At 38.6% G+C, this 17,013-nt stretch overlaps 1 protein-coding gene across 3 annotated transcripts in view; it reads left to right on the forward strand.

Annotated features, from left to right (window-relative positions):
* The window catches only part of LOC142107836 (RNA exonuclease 1 homolog), a 35,986-nt gene that overhangs the window by 6,431 nt on the left and 12,542 nt on the right, over positions 1 to 17,013 (forward strand). For all 3 annotated transcript variants that reach the window (XM_075191470.1, XM_075191476.1, XM_075191485.1), the window contains exons 6-12: positions 453 to 592; positions 1,199 to 1,339; positions 2,441 to 2,552; positions 15,274 to 15,336; positions 15,554 to 15,703; positions 16,291 to 16,404; positions 16,516 to 16,589. In XM_075191470.1, the coding sequence (XP_075047571.1) occupies positions 453 to 592; positions 1,199 to 1,339; positions 2,441 to 2,552; positions 15,274 to 15,336; positions 15,554 to 15,703; positions 16,291 to 16,404; positions 16,516 to 16,589 (794 nt within the window). The remainder of the gene's footprint in view (positions 1 to 452; positions 593 to 1,198; positions 1,340 to 2,440; positions 2,553 to 15,273; positions 15,337 to 15,553; positions 15,704 to 16,290; positions 16,405 to 16,515; positions 16,590 to 17,013) is intronic.

The following is a 17,013-nucleotide window of genomic DNA, read 5'->3' on the forward strand; positions in this document are numbered from 1 at the left end:
TTACTGCTTTTAATAGTCTATTGATAAGCTGAACGGCTGTCCTCCCTTCACTTTCCCAATGACTAGTTTTGTCAGAGCAGTACTAGTAGCTGTGGTTGCTATGCTCTTCAATATACAATATCGGTGAAAGGAGGTTAAAACACAAACTAGATGCACTATTGTCTTCATTGTGCATGCGTATACAGATCATTCATGGACATGCTAGTAGGGCAGCCTAAACATTTGCGTTTTAATTCTTCATCCAGAAATGTTAGTGAGACATTGGTAAATATGATGCGGGAGAGGCACAGAATAGAAAAATGGGCACCGCAGGAGGAGATGTATAGGTGTGGTAAACATGCTCTTCAGGTAAATGCATAAAAGAAAAACATGAGAGCAGCACAACAACAATAGTAATATTGTTCTTTGTGCCCCTTGACTTTCATTTCTAATTTTTAATTTTATTTTATTAGTTTGTCTTAATCTAGTGGAGGTCCAGCCAGTTGTACCAGCTAGGAGCCAGTTAAGTGGATTCTTCCAAGGAAGTACATGTGCCACAACCTTGAAATCTGGAATTCCTCAAAAAAGGACAATTCAGATGACCCCAATAAAGGTAACAATACTCCCAAATAACTTGTATGTTATTAAAGGAAAGTATCTATTTTGAAAACCTGTTGTATGTAAATGAAGATATAACTATTTCTGAAATTCCAGTACCGATAGAGGTGTGTTGCAATTCATGTTGTCTGCTGTTTGGATGGTGCTGCAACGCCCCCATATCCAGATAAAGGATATATATATTCTGTACCTGTTTTTAAACGGAACCATTAATCAAAGTCAATACTAGAGATGGCGGAGGGGAGAATATTAGTGGGTAGTTTGAGGTTTCATCTATTGAATTGCTATGGCTTATATCCACAATCCTTGTAGCACGGCACTTGTTAACATGGAACAAATTCCTGAGACTAAGGTCTTATTCTATTGCACTTGCAGATAATTTTCTCATGGTGCTTAAGATTGAAGCACTTTAATGGTCTGTGCTCACCTTCTGTCATGGGTTCTTAGAATATTCTAAAGATTTTTCTTTAGAATTGCACTTCACCCAGTTCTTTAGGGTCAGCTGGCATGGGATAGTATAATGAATTGTAGTAGTAATAATTCCACTTTAAGGTTAACTGATTAGTGGACAGGTTTATAATATTTGTTTGTTTGTAATTAGATTTCTACTCGAAAAAAGTCGACATCGATTGTCCAAGAAAGCGGTGCTAAAGTGCCACATGAAACGAGACAGCGTTATGTTAATTCTTTTGTGGAAGAGTTCTTGAGAGAATCTTCATCTGTCCAGGAAGCTTTTGATAAGGTATCGTGCCTCTCCGATTTTAACATACAACCCAAATGGTACTTATGGGTTTTGCACAGCAAGCAAAATATTTAAACTTTTTTTATATTCGGTTATGCATCTACCAATGCACATTATAAAACCTCTAACTTCTAAAGCATACATGAAAACACTTGGCTTACTGTTATGCATGTGACTTGTAATATTCTTTTATAAGTGTTTTATTCCATTCATAATTGATGGGACTATCAGGTCTGTAGGAGCTGTCTGTGTATAATATGCTAAAATTATATCATAAATTACTGGACTATTTTAGTCTTCTGTTTGTGTTTTAAAAAGATAATTCTGCTTGGCTGTTATACTTAAATTCCTGCTATAACTTTTCATTCTTAATGTTGGGATTTGAATTCTCTCCTAAGTATATTTGTATTATTGCAGTATAACTACAATAAACACTAACCTCTAAAAGGTAGAGTACTTAATGACACTAGGCATTGAACCTTTCACACCAATGTGTACAGTACTTATTTCACTTTTTGTTTGAAAACATGCATAAAACACTGGATTAAAACAGCTTTTTAAAAAATGTATCAACTAGCATCACATTTAGTAAAATTTAGGCCTATCAACACGTGTCATTACAAATAAGAAAATGTTTTCTAATGCACCTTCTGAAAGGATTAATGATGGTAATAGTGTGCAAGTTTTAGAGACCAAAAAGTATGGACTTTGCCCATTAAACACTATCTTCAAATATCCTGGACATGAAATAATTGAATACTGTTGAAAGGATTCTGTAAACAAATAAAAAATGTTTAACGTTTTATGTTTTCATTTTATTTAAAATCCAGTGTTTACAGTATTGTATTTGTCAAAGAATGATACATCATGTATGTTGGCTTATATTTCCATTGGTTTAGTATTCATATGTGGGCCCACAATATATATTGTTAACCAAATCTATAAATTTTAAATTGGAAAGACTGCCAAAAATTGTATCGTATATCAATAATTGGCAGAATTTTTTTGTTCTATGGTTTGAGGAACTCTTTCAATAGTATGCAAGTTTTATGAATACATATGACTGTATGAAATGGGTTAACTATGTGTCTTGTTTCATAGGCCTTAACAGAAGAAAAATCTATATATGACAGATGTGGGAGCAAAAACATGTATCTTAACATAGCTGTTAACAGTCTTAAAAAGTTAAGAGATCAGCGAAATGTTCCAAGCGGTAGGTAAAGTTTTGTTGCATATATTAAAGTTGTTTTGGACATCCTGCATAAAAAAATGACACTATAGCAAACATATTGAGCTCTGTGTATGAAATACAATTAATGAGAAATTGTAAACTGAAGTATAGGACTTGCCAAACATGTTAAGAATGTGAAAATATCTTATTCAAAGCACAACACTTAATACAGTATCAAGCAACAGAAAATGTCAAATGCTGGTAAGTACACTTTGATTTGCTGCTGGGGTTTAATGTACTTTGCAAACTACTTCTCAATGTATTAACATGGCTATAGCTATACAAATGTAGCAAACATTAAATTGACTCCCAGTATCACAATTAACGGTATTGCATCATTCCTGAGTTATTGCCATATTAGAATGCAGCTGTCTAAATCTGTATTTCAAGTTACTGTTACTGCTGTCAGTGAGGGTTCCTCCTGGCATAACCTTGTGATATGTGTGAGCTTTACTTTAGTATGTTATCTACCAGAGTACAGTGTTTTATGCATTTCCCAAACCTACTGTGTCTGACAAATGTACAACATTTCTTTAAAAAAAAGTGCGCTGCTGGGCACATACTCATATCAGCCAGAGCCGCAATAGCTCAAAGCTGGAAATCCCCCTTGGTTCCATCTTTTACCAAAATCATCAGCAAAGTACAACACAGCTATGAGATGGAAACCATAGGCTTTAACTTTTCCTCAAGAGCTTCCTCGTCCCTGGTTAAATGGTTCACATGGTACGAATTCTTTTCAAAGTATAGACCTGTGTCTGCCACCTAAATCTTTCATGCTGTATACCCCTCTGGAGGGTAGATGTCCCGCTCTCAAAATGTGCCTTTACGGTTGATTGGGGTTAATACAGCCAGTCTCCGACTCCTGCCCCCCTGTCTGTCTCCCTCCTCCTCCCCATTGAAGTCCTTGTCTTATGTGTACTTGAATGTTTCCTGTATTATTGTGTTTTGTTACTTTTTTGATGGTTTATGTGCAGTTCTGACTGATTTATTGGATCTACATTATACATTATGCACTGTACTCTGTGGTAACTGCTATGTTTGTTACATATTCTTTTACTAAAAACTTAATAAAAACCTTTTGAGTAAAAAAAAAAAAAAAAAGAGTGCGCTAATATAAATATTTAAATGAATAACTGCATGATTATCAATGTAATAGGGGGTTAAGTATGTATTAAGCTTTCGAAAATGTAGTGTCACGTACATTTATTTACCACTACAAATACAGTCGGTAAGTCATGTTTTTCTTAAAATTACTGTAGGATCTCTTCCCCATGTCTTATCTGACAGTACTTAATTGGTTGATGTTCCTCATACCTCCCCAATGTTTTCTTTCTGGGTACTGTAGGTAAACATGGGGGAAGGGTTTTAATAGTAATATGTATTTCCAGAAGGCATCCGAAATACATATTGGGCCTGATTTAAAGTTGCTGTAAACATAGGCTGTGTTACTTGCAATTGCATATTTATTTTGCACAGGACCTGCTGAGTGTGGTGATACTTTATCTTTCTTAATATAATTTGGCAGAAGTCTAGAGTTCTTCCAGCAATGTTTCAGATGTGTGTTGGAATATATCATTTATAGCTTGGGCAATATTGTTTTTTTTGGTTTTTTTTGCATCATATGCATATTAAGGTTTTTCCTTCAGCATTGCTCATTAATATGCTTATTAGTTTGAGGGCAAATGTAGAAATGTACTTTTGGTGTAAAAAATGTAAAATGCACGAATTTGCGAGTTCACATAGATTAATCAATGAATCTATTCCTGCCCCTCTAGTGTAATTGTTCCTTCCAACTTGATTTTGATCTTAAGGACTTCAAATTCCTTTCCATTGAGTGATTCAAAATGGAGTTGTGTTGGCAGCAACTCTGGCAAAAAGATAAAAATGTATTGAAATTCGGAAGTGTTTTTCCACTCCAGCCGCTCCACTGCAGCTGGGGGTATGTGATCTCCTTCATCTTGACTATCATAATTCTGGAACTCTGTGCCATCTATCTTGTCTTGTGCACCTTGCTGTCTCTCCTCAAGGACTGATCAGTCCTCGTGCAGTGGACAATGTCATGAGATAGATTAACTAAACCATCAGAGGGGCTAACTGGAAGGCCAAGTACATGTGCAGGTAGCATGTGGGTGGGTTGTTCTGTGTTTGGGGGGTAGCTTATTTTCTCCGTGTCCTCAGTGGACATCCCACTACCTGTGTCCCTTTTAATGCTGATGGAGAAAGTAAGTTTTTTTTTTTTTTTTTTTTTTTTTCAAATTGCTATTGTTGGGTCTGAGTTTGCCTTGTGGTGTTACGTATATCTGTGAGCGCTTCAATCAGCTGGAGAGACTAGACACAGACCAAATTCTGTATACAAGGAACATTCTCTGTTTTCTTGATATCAAGATATAAGTATTTAGCCTACTGAATATATAAATCCTACGTCATAAGCATACAATCATCTATGGGATGTGCTGCAGATTAACTATCTCACATATTCTTGAGGTGTTTAAGTTTCTCCCCCTTTTCAGGACAGATGTCAATTATTCTTATCCCAAGGGGGCTGGAGGTTTATCTCCTGTCTGCCATACCCAAAGTCATGGGCACAGCTCCCACACTACGAGCTGGAAAATAAACTGCATTTCAGCAGAAAAATTAATAATCTCTCTTGGCAAATAATATGGCTGAACAAGGGCCTTATGAGGCCTTTATAAAAAAAAAAAAAATTATATTTAATACTATTCTTTCTGAGGCTGTAGTAAGGTACAGCGCAGACCCAGGAATGCACATTTTCTGAATATTACAACTTGTTCTCCTTTTCTTGTTTCTGTGCAGGGATTATACGGAGGAGGAATTTATTCTTGGTTTGGTTGTGAGGGTTTGTGTTTCCTTTACAGTGCCCTGTATCCTAGGTAAAACCTAACCCATTGTCTACAACCTTCTACAGCCTTTCATGAGGAACCTCTTCATCAAAACCATATTTATAATTTCTCTTGTATATTAACAAAATTGAAGCTTTGCATCATCCCATGCACCTTCTATCTATACTGTATACATAAAGTTTTGGCTAATCTGGTTTGGATAGTGATATTACTAATGTTTTTTTTTTTTTTATTATTTTTGAAGTACATGTCTGTCAGGTCCATACTGTGTGAGCAAGTGGCTGATGACATCCCTACTATCTATTTTTTTTGTCAGCATAAGTGTCAAATATCCCTCCAAATATGCTGTAACTAATATAGCCACTTTCAAGTAATAAAGGAAAGAGTGACTGGCAACTTAACACTGCTTCTAGGTTCCTTCATGAATTAATTTTGAGCAGCATTCTCTTGTGTATAGGGATCATAGACTGAACCTGATGGTTGTCACTGACTCTCGTTATATGCTTTGCATTTTAAATTGTTCATAGCTTTGCTATTCCCTCTGTATAACTCTTGTAGTGCAGGTTCTTTTTCCTGAGCTAGTATTATGTTTTTTTTGTTTTGCAGTGTCCCGTGTGTTTTCTATGTTTTATTCTTTTTATTTTGGATACTAGGCATGTCAAACTCCATTTCTCTATGATGGTAAAAAAAACTGCAAATCTGAACTGTTGATCATTACTAGATAAAAATATTAAAAATCCATTTCATTCCCACTAAACTGGGTGGTGGTGGGGGGGTGTGTGGCTTTTTTTTTTTTTTAATTGTCACATTTGGCATATCTTTATCACTGGAATGCTTAATTGTCTGGCTTTCAGCAGCTTAAGTTTTTTTTTTTTTTACTAGTTTTAAATTGTTTCTGTTTTTCCAACAATATCTTTTATTGGCAGTTTTTTCAATTGGGGATACAGAAAGCAAAAAGAAAAATGGGGTATAGATTCATGGTGGGTGGAGGGGGGAGCACAAGGGAAGGGGTAAGGTATTAATGTGAGGAGAAGCAGATCGACCTTAGCAGACAATACTTCAACACCAGAAGACAAAGACCCATGGCTTCACTGTGATAGGGTTCCTTGCAGGGCCTGGGAATCGTGTGTGACATGGTGAGTGCAGGTATATTCAAGCCAGGTAAAACACTCATCTGGAGAAGAAGCCTAGGACAAGTACGGAACCCCTAAGGTTCATGATTCAAGTGAAGAGAGGGGGGAGATGGTGTTCTCAATGTCTGAGCAAATGCGGCTCTTGTAACGATAAATATATGACCTTTTTAATGTATCATTCTTCCGAGGAAATCTATGGGGAGGAAATGATGCATAAGAGCAACATCCAGGGTAGAAGGGATATTCTTAGTAATATTTGCTATCAATGAAAACACTGCAGACTGTAGAAGGTGGACCCCGTGGAATTCCCAAAATATAAAAGATTCTGCCCTGCAGTTAGGCTAGCAGTACTTGGTTTGTGCGGGCCAGATCTTGTGCAGTTTGTCTGGAGTCAGGTAGAGCCTGTGGAGCAGTCTAAACATTTATCTCTGTATGGGTCAGGCACTGTGACATGCAATAGGAGGTCCGAAAGACCTCATCCCATTGGGATACATGATAGAAAAAGGAAAGGGCTAAACTTTGTTTGTCAGGGGAGTTCAACTACTGAAAATTCAGTGAGAGGAACTTAACCATCTAGGTGAGTGGGTTAGAGCCATGACTGCACAGGAGAGTATAAAAAAGGGAGGATCACACTCATTGTCTTCAAGGAGTCAAAAAAGAATAAAGGAGGAGCCGAACATCCATTGCCCATACCTGGGAAGGGGAGAAGGCCTGTGTGTGATAGGGGAAGGGGATGGAGTGTATATGTATGTGTATAAATCACACACTCCATTGGTGAGTCTAATGTAGTTGCTGGAGGGGGGACTAACCGCCCAAATCGGGGACATGGCCTGTACGGGGGAGTCTCAGCATGTGGTTACACTGGGTATGAGCAATCAGGCCATAATAAATCACATTTAGTACTATAGCTCTAGAGACCCAAAAAATGGGATAACAAGAACATTGTGAAAGGACAAACAAATATTCACATCGCAGGGTGTGGTCAGGCATATAGAAGTGTATAAGTGTGTTAACGGACAAGAAAATGTCTGGAGACAGTCCCGCTTACTGGCCCGGGGCCTTCGTTTGGTTCCATAGGGGAAAGACCCGTTTGACTCAAGATCCTTTTTGGGAGTCTTACCAAGGTCCAGAAGAGCGATAGAAAACGCCTGAGTAGAGTCGTGAAGAAATGTAGAGGTGACCACTCCTGACTAAGTCATGCACATGGAGAGCAACTGGATATCCCAAGACTGCAAAAGCTGTACTCCATCGTCCATGGAGGCAATGATGTGGGTGGAGTTGTTGCGTTGTATGATTAGTTTAACTGGGAAACCCCACCGATAATGGATCTCCTGCTCACATAGAGCTCTGGTGATGGTCTGGAAGGACTGCTGCTTGGCAATATTGGCTGGGGAAATACCAGAAAAAGCTGGAGGTCGTAGAATCTCAGCAGCCTCTTTAGATCTGGCAGCTCATACAATCTTTTCTTTTAATGTGGTTGAAATGCACCCGCATAAGTGTATCACAAGGAACCTCTCAAGGCCGGACCTCTGCTTGGGGAGCCTGTGTATGCGATCCAATAGCAGGTCTTGGTCTGGAGCATCTTGAAGGAGTTTTTGAAAGGCGTCTTTAACAAAATGCGGAAGCTCAGCATTTGCGACTGACTCTGGAATACTGCGTAGTTTTAAGTTTTTCAACTGGAGCGGTCCTCAATATTAGCCAGCTTGTCAGACATGGAGAGGTCTTGAGCCTCCAGCTGTTAGTGCGAGGCTATCGGATCGTCATCTGATGCCACCAACACCTCCATCTTCTTCTCAATAGCGGAGTTTCTCCCAACAAGTGCAGTAAGTTGAGGAATGCATATCGGACACCAGGTCAGCTGTGAATGAATCCAGCACAAGTTACATTGTTTTGATAGTAAACAGGCCGTCTGGATTGATTTGGGAAAGCAAGTCAGCAGAAGGTGTTGATACAGGAGGAGGCGGAGATGGACCACTTCTGCCCTCTTCAGACCCCTTGTTCTTGGTGATGGCCCTTGTAAAGTTGGAGAGCTGCGGCTTAACGAACTGAACCACCGAAGCTGGTGTGGTGGTCTTATTCTTTTTGGGTCGCATAACGGAAGTTAGTTAGAAAAGTAGCAATCCAGGGGATTGCAGGTGATATGGCTAGAAATGAGTTGGATGGAAGTCAGTGCGCGTAGCGGCAGTGGATAGTTATAGCGTTAAAGCGGCGTCATGAGGGTACAGGCAGAGATCTGTTAGGTCAGATGATGCATCACAATCGGAGTTGGGCACTGCCGGTGGAGTTTTGGGCATGCACCTCCAACCACCTTGTGATGGTAAAGATAGAAGTGATACCAACAGGCCTGCAGCAGGGCACAATGCAAAGCGTGACTCCACAGGCTCAGAAGGAGATGCCTGGAAAAAGGCTCTACTTGTCTTGTCACTAGAGTGGTGCCAGCTATAGGGACACAGTGTGGCTGCAGCAGGAATCTCTTACCAAATGACAGGCAGTCTGCAGGGGTGAGAGTGGACTCGCCTACCCAGCTCTGGTAGGGTGATTCTATGCAGGGGCCCGTCTTTATATATGGGAGCGGTCCTCCGTGCTGGCATTAGTGAGGGACTCCTGAACTTTAGACCAGGGATCCGGCCTCCATACATGCGGACTGGAAGTGGTTGTCTGTGGTCCACTTAATTGGTTAAAGCTGCCGCAGATGTGCTCAGCAGGCGGGAAGGTGTTCGGAGCAGGATAGAAGGTAACGGGATCCGGGATGGAGGCAGGGTGACTTGCGGCTCGCACGCCAGCCAGGCACCAGCAAGTCTCTGTGTAGGGAGTCACGGGAGCAATTTGGATTTTGGCAGATGACTGCTCTAGCGGTGCCTTCAGCAATTGGGCAGCCCACTGGATGAAAGTGAGTGGGTAACTGGCCCCAAAAGATAAAGTATAGGGGTCCAGGGTGCAGAGCTCCAACCCCAGGCGTGTGCTCAAGATGATGGTTAGGCCACAAGCTTTTTTTTGTATTCTTTGTAAGTTGTCATACAGCAATAAATAAGTACTGTACATTATTTTAGATAATTGTAAAGTTTTTAACCAATGCTTAAGTAATGACAAAATTAAAATAATAAAAAAAAAACAAACACAAAACCCGCCGTGTACTATCTGTTAAATCCAGGGGAAAATTTATGGTAAGGGGGGGGGGGGGTGTTATAGTGCTTAAGAAATAATATCTTTCATTTAAAAATGTTGAAGTTGCAGGATTTCATGAGACTGTATATATTCCCCAACCAAAAAAACCAACTCTGAACACCAAAATGACAAGACTCGCTGAATTTGAAAAAACAGTAATACATTTGTGCAATTATCAACGGTGTGGTGTTTGTTTGTTTTTTGTCTGATTTATTTTATGCAGATATACCATATTTATTTTTGTTTGTTGTGTTCAGAGGTCAAACATTGCAATTAATATTGGGGTTAGTGTATTGGTTTTGTGGGGGTTTTTTCTATTTAATTTTTTTGATAACTTTCCTCCTACAGGCTGTTTAATCTACTCCTAGCTTGTGTAGCCAAGCTGTCATGGAAACAGTCCTTTTAGTCAATTGCTTTTACAAGAAGAGGTTCAGCGTTTGATGTCATTTGTTTTTAGAAAGCACTAGTATTCTGTACACTACCAACAATTTTCTATCCTTGGATTTTAACAGCAAAAATCTGTCATGTTTTACTTGCTAAGGGGCGTCATGTTCTCATATTTTTACAAAATAACCGAAAAGGTGCATTTATTCTTTTCTCTGCATTCTGTGATGATTTAGGTGACATTTTATGCAAACTGCTAAGGGGTTCGTCCTTGCATGCATTTTAGATTCTGGGTGAATATTGTTGCAGAAGCAGGTAGGTATTTCAAGCAGTAATATTCTAACGGCAATTCCATTTCTACCTATTAGGTGTTTGGTTGTCCAGAGAGTAATGTCTGTCCCCCTGATTGATAAATGGTGGGGGAGGTGCATTTACAGATGACTCCAATTGAAAGACCTACTATCATGATCAGCACTCTCCTTGGCCTGTGTGTGTGTGTGTGTGTGTGTGCGACAAAAAGGTTTTTTGTGAAGATCTGCCACTTATTCAGGAAGCCTTTGGTTCTCACTTGAAACTAATCTATCACAATTGACTCTAATCAGTTACTATAAACCACAATGTTCTCCCCCCGTTTCAACTATGTAGCGTTTTAACCAAACAGACGCATGAATATGTAAGAACATAGAGACCACAACTTACTATTTGAAAATTAATATGAAAAATACATCCACAATGCTTAAGATAAAACAATTAATCAAAATGACATACAAAGGTATAATGCATTGGGATCTTGTAAAATAAAAAGGATAAATGCAGAATTGATAAAACTCATGTATGATCAAGTTTCTGTTGCTGGGAGAAGCAGAAAATTAGATACTCTTCAAAATCAGATTGACTCCCCCAAAAGTGAACAATTCTTAGTTACAGGACCGTTTTAAAACCTGCTGCAGAACCCACAGCGCCCCTTCCTGTGATACCAGCATTAAGTCTGTGTAAATGCAAATTAGGATTTTACAAATATGGTTTTACCTCCACACAACAGGTTATAAGTTTCCTTCATCTGCATACCACACAAGCCCTCGGTAAGTATGATGATGGCATAAATATGTCATTAACATATAACCCAGCTGCCTGTCTCAAAAGTTGAAGCTCTTGGATATAAAATGCTCGTTTGTAAACATGGGTCTGGGGCTCTTATTTACAAGCATCTGGGGAGAACAGAGGAGTCTAACACAATCAGAGGGACACATTGATTTAGTTTATTTTACTTTTAATTTAGTTTATTTTACATTTCGAAATTATGTACACTTTTAAAACAATACAGGGTGTCAGGAGTGTCCCCGTGACATGCATATGCTAATGGGGAAGCACTGAAATGTATACCGCATCCTCTCGCATTAGTCCTCATTCTAAGGAAATGGTTCCTTGTGAGCCAATGGCAAAGCCTGTACAAAAACAAAAGGTCCTTGCTTGTGCAGCCTGTGATAATCCTCTTGCAGAAGGATATTATGGCAAGATGACAAGCACCACTTCTCGAGATGGTGAAATTGATAGTGGGTGAACATTGTGTTGACAGAAACTTTTGTAACTAAGGAAGATCTTTAGTAGATGTAGTCTGAAAGATCCAATTCTCAAGTGAGTAAATTGGTTTGGAAGGCGACAATTCGAATTTTGAATCGGGAGAAATCCCAGAAGAGGGGAATGTAAAATTAAGACCTGGTAGATGGCCCTTATTAAATTCATATGGTAATGGGGGAACAGATCTTGCTTGATATGTTTTATGTGGGGACAAATGAAAGGAATCACACCTTCTCATTCGATAAGTTGGTTAAAGACATCGTGGCATGGAATCCAGCCAGGCAACAATCAAATTCGATCAGGTTAAGTCATATAAAGTTTCCCCCTGTGGAACCTATATGTTTTGGGATATGCCTCCTAAAGTTGATGCATCAATTGCCAGGCTTGTTTTTAATGTATAATGTCCCACTAGAGAATGGAAAGTTGAATTATTCAAGGAAACTTCATGTCACCACAGTTGCAGCATTGAAACCAGCCGTAGCAATGACTACAATATTCAAGCTCTGAGAATCTATGGCAATGAACTTTGAAGAAAAATGAGCTCTTGAAGATGGTCCAATAAATGCAATGGAGTTAATTTGTTAGGCTTCTATGGACACTATTAGAATATTTAAGTTGGGGAGGCAGAATTACCAGATTTTCAGAAGAATGGACTATATCAACTGCAGATATATGGTTTTTGACAAGTCATGAGATAATTATTGGAATTCATGAAACAACCAGACAACAAGAATAGAAGATCTCCACCTCCAAGGACTCCATGAGCAAGATCAGCTATGTTGGACAATCGGAGGTGGTTGTTAAACCAGGGTGGGATTTTTTTTGGATTCTGGTACATCAAAGAAACAACCGTTTTTAATCCAGGATTCTCATTACAGAAAAACACATTGTGGTATAATCAAAATAATCTCTATGATCTATTTTGAAAGCAGAGGATGGAGAATTTTCTCAGTCAGTCTTAAAGATGCATACTTTAATGCTGACTTTGTTGACCTACATGCCTAAGTTTCTCATGTTCTTTTCGGATGAGTTGGATGCCATATTTTGCATGGACCTCCTCCATTCATTTTTTCCAGTGACTCCATGAGATCTCAATTTGATGTCGCCATTTGCAAAGTTAGAAATTTTTAATATTTAATAGATATTTTAACTGCCGGAAGAATTTCAGAGTTGGCAGCTTGTCCGGAATGCCTCCTATTTCCTGACTATAGGGCGGTCAGACCAGGCCTTCCTTTCAGAGTAAGGTGGTCTCCAGATTTCACCTTAACTAAGACAGTTATTTTAGCCTTGTACAGGTCCAAAGGATTGGTGCCCTCTTCACTCTCTGGATGTTGTTAGGATTTTGAGGATCTATGTTTATAGGACTCATGATATTCACAAGACAGTCTTTTGGTCCTCTGAGGCCCATAAGAGGAGGGGCTCGGTATCCATTGTGATATTGATTACCAACGTAATCCATCAACCTTACAGGGGAGCAGTGCAACCTGTTCCTGAAGTTCTCCGCGCTCTCTTGAATGGATCGGTGAGGGCCTCATGGGTGGCATAACACTGCACCTCAACTGAGCAGCTGTCTGGCTGCTACCTGGTCCTCTGTTCACACATGTACAAAATTCTATAGACTTAAGGTGCTTGCATCGTGGGATTAGTTTTTGTAGAAAGGTGCTTTGCACCACTTCCACTGAGCATACCCACCCAAAAAAGTTAGCTTTGGTATGTCTCATTTCTTGTCATAGGACCCAGGAGAAAGCTATTATACATTCACTAATCCTTCCCTTAGTCCATTGGGGAACATTGAACGCCCACCTTTTTATGCTCTAGTTATTCTTGTGTAACTGATGTAATGTTTTGTTACACTGTACTTTTTAGGGCTTGTTTAAAGGGTAAATGATGCTCCAACATGGAGGGGGAAGGGGGGACTTCATTTCATACATTTTAAATGGCTCCAATCTATATCCCAATGTATCCACTCTCTCTCTCAAAACCAATGGACTGAGAAAAGGATTTAACACAAGTATAAAAATACTCCTTTTTGTCATCTTTTGGTATCATGGAATTTGTCTTAACATTCTTATGGAAGCTCCATTTGAACCTTTGCCGCTCTTTACTACTTGAAGGTGGTGTATTAGTAGCAATTATGTCAAACAGTCTGAGCAGAAGAGTCTTAATATATTAATATATTCCAAGGTTAAAGTACATCTTGGATTTTTTGTAAAGTCGTATCAGAATTTCATGTAAAGTTAGAGATTGATTTCCCTTCCCTATGCCCATAGCCTAAATGTCCAAAGGAAGAAAAATTTCACAGTCCAGACTTTGTGAGGGCAAAAAGCATTTATTATCCTAGAAAACAAAGCAAACAAAGCAACTGTTCTTGACTTTTCAAGAAGAAAGGGCAGGCTGCCATTAAAGCTCCTGTTGCCAAACGGATTATATATTGTATCTGGGAGGCTTGCAAAATCAAAAAAGAAATTCCAGGTTATATTAAGGCACACTGAATTAGAACAGTGGCAGCTTTGCCTCTACTGAAGACTCCACAGCAGTATAGTAATCTGTACATACTTTTTCCAAACACTACCATATTGATGTCCAAACTGCAGCAGAGTCATACATGGTTCAAGATATGTCTAACCCAAAACACAGCTGAATTCATATGTTGTGCATATATTTACAACTCTAGCGTAGCAAATGTGGCTTCAGAGCGTTGACTTTAAATGCAAAAGTCGTTTATCCTATTGGTATGCAATAGGTGACACATTACAAGGGAGTAGTGTCTTGACTGTTAATGTGAGAGTCTCATTTTCTATATAAAATGTCATTGTCCTCTGTAGAAATACAATACAATTCTTTCTTGGTCCAAATGGAAATGACAAATAAGAAACCTGAATAGACTACAACAACTTGACATAATACATCCACAATCCTAATGAATAATACTCAGATGGAGGGTCGTTGGCTATGCAGCCAATTGGAAGGGGCTAGATAATGCAGGTGGTGCTGTTATCCGCATGAATCTTTACACCATGCTTTCTGTACCTGCAAAAAAAAAATGCCTCCATAAGAAGCTTATCTGGAGATGCAGCATAGTCTAATTAGGTTGCATCTCCAAGGACTGTGCTACACTTTTATATGTACCCCTACAATTCTCATTTTACGCTTGCTCATCTCCGTTCTGGTGCTTCAGGTATAAGGGAATGCAAGTTTAAGATACACTTCCTTTTTTTTTTTTTCTTTTTTTTTATTTTTATATATATAAATATGGGCTCAATTTGGTACAGGTATGCAAATGTTTAAGTCCCACAAATGGGCTTGTGTCTAACACTAACTGAGGCCCCGTGGGTATAATAGAGAGGTGGCAAACTAGGGAGAAGAAAGGTTGCTAAGATTACTATGTTAACTATTGTTTATCTCAAAGTGACTACTGCGTATATTTACTTTTATTAGGTTAACCATTGCAAGAGGAAATTATTTATCATTAAGAGCAAGAATTAAATTTATGTATCTGTATAAAGTACATCTGGTCAGTTTTGTATAGACTTTATCTACTATTGAAAATTAGATTCATACAAAATGTTTTGAAAACTTTAGGCTCACAGCAGTCAAGCAGCAGAGAGTTGACTTCTGGATCAAGAAAGCGGGATGACAAAAATGGTAGGTGAAGTTCTTTTTGATACCAACTAAAGCACAATTACAAGTACTCCAATTAACAAGCACAAACTGTGTTCCTGTTATGATATATAGCTGTTAGTTGAACTTGCTCCCAAGTGACTTTAATAGTAATATCTTATGATGGTTTACAATGACTTTCTAGAAGCTCTGTAAAAAGTTAAATTTTTTTATTACGCTAACATATATTTTTGCTTTACAGAACTTACTGGACTTAATCTTTACAATCTCCTCAAGGATTATATCTTGTCTGGGGACCAGTTAGTAGAGAATGGCTATCCAAGACTAAATCCTGACAAACCTGGTTGTGCTTTAATACATGGTGCACCAACAAAAAATATTGGTGCAGATGGTAAGTCAGTGGACCATAAGTCTGCTGGTATTTATGTTTGTTAATGGAGCTTTCAAAGTCATGGTGGGCACAGTGATTATTTATAAAATCTTAAATTGGGGCCTTTTCACACGTGGAAAGCAATGGTAGTAGGTTAAGAAGGTGTTTGGTCACACTGCAGAGAATACACTGCCATTCAGACAGTTTATACTGATGCTGAGTCTGCACTAATGTACTGTGTGATGTCCCAATAGCTAAGACAGAGGTGCTCAAACCCAGTGCTCAAGAGCTGCCAAAAAATCATGTTTTTAGAATTTGTCTGTAGAAATAGGTGGGATAATTGTAGACCCAGCCAAATTGATTAACTCACCTGTGCATAATTAAAGAAATCCTGCAAGCATCAACTGTTGGTAGCTCTTAAGGACTGAGTATGGGCACCTCTTGGCTAGGAGTGTTTCTTTTGAACCTCATGAAAACAATGGATGATAGGCCTTGGCTTGTCTTGTTACCCATCATTATTCAGGGGTCTACAGCAAATGTTTTTTTGTTGGGATTTTACAAATATTTTTAATACATTTTTTTTAAAGTTTAGGCTTTATTCTTTGTAGCGTTAAGAAGAGTATGCTGTCGCTGTGGTGAAACCTATTCTGTGACCATGCAAGGAAAGCATGTGCGTAAAGAAGAGTGCAATTATCACTCTGGCAAAGTTCTTAGACATAAAGGCAAGTAAACTGCATCTATTTAGTTTCTGTTCCCAAAAGCCTTCAAAAAGGTAGACTGAGGACTTCAAATGCTTTTAATTTTTATTTCAATATATATATTTTTTAAAATAGTTCCAGGAGGGATGGAAACACGCTATAGTTGTTGTGAAGCAGCAGTAGGAAGTCCAGGATGTCAAATGGCAAAGGTAAAAATTAATAAGGTGTATATGATAATTGTAACAGTTGCACTGCTAGAGAAAGTCCATCGACTGCTGATGGAAACCTTTTCTGCTTAGGGTTAATCAAAAACAACCACCTGGTCTGTCTAAAATGATTAAATCCTTACAAAACTATGCCACACACAAGCTTTGTCTTACCAATTATACCACCACCAAGGCTTTTTTATGAAGAGCTGACACTTGGATTAGTTCTAAGGCTTCCTATATATCACAATTTACTTTAATCAGAGTTAACATAAACCACAATGTTCTCCCCTGTTTTCAACTATGTAGCGTTTTTAACAAACTGTCATGTGAATTCATAATAACAGGGACTTGAACTTAAGTGTAATTTAATATGAAAAGTACATCCACAATGCTTAAGATAAGCAAATGACATACAAATATATAA

Source organism: Mixophyes fleayi, chromosome 1, assembly GCF_038048845.1.
Source record: "Mixophyes fleayi isolate aMixFle1 chromosome 1, aMixFle1.hap1, whole genome shotgun sequence".
NCBI classification, from domain to species: Eukaryota; Metazoa; Chordata; class Amphibia; order Anura; family Limnodynastidae; genus Mixophyes; species Mixophyes fleayi.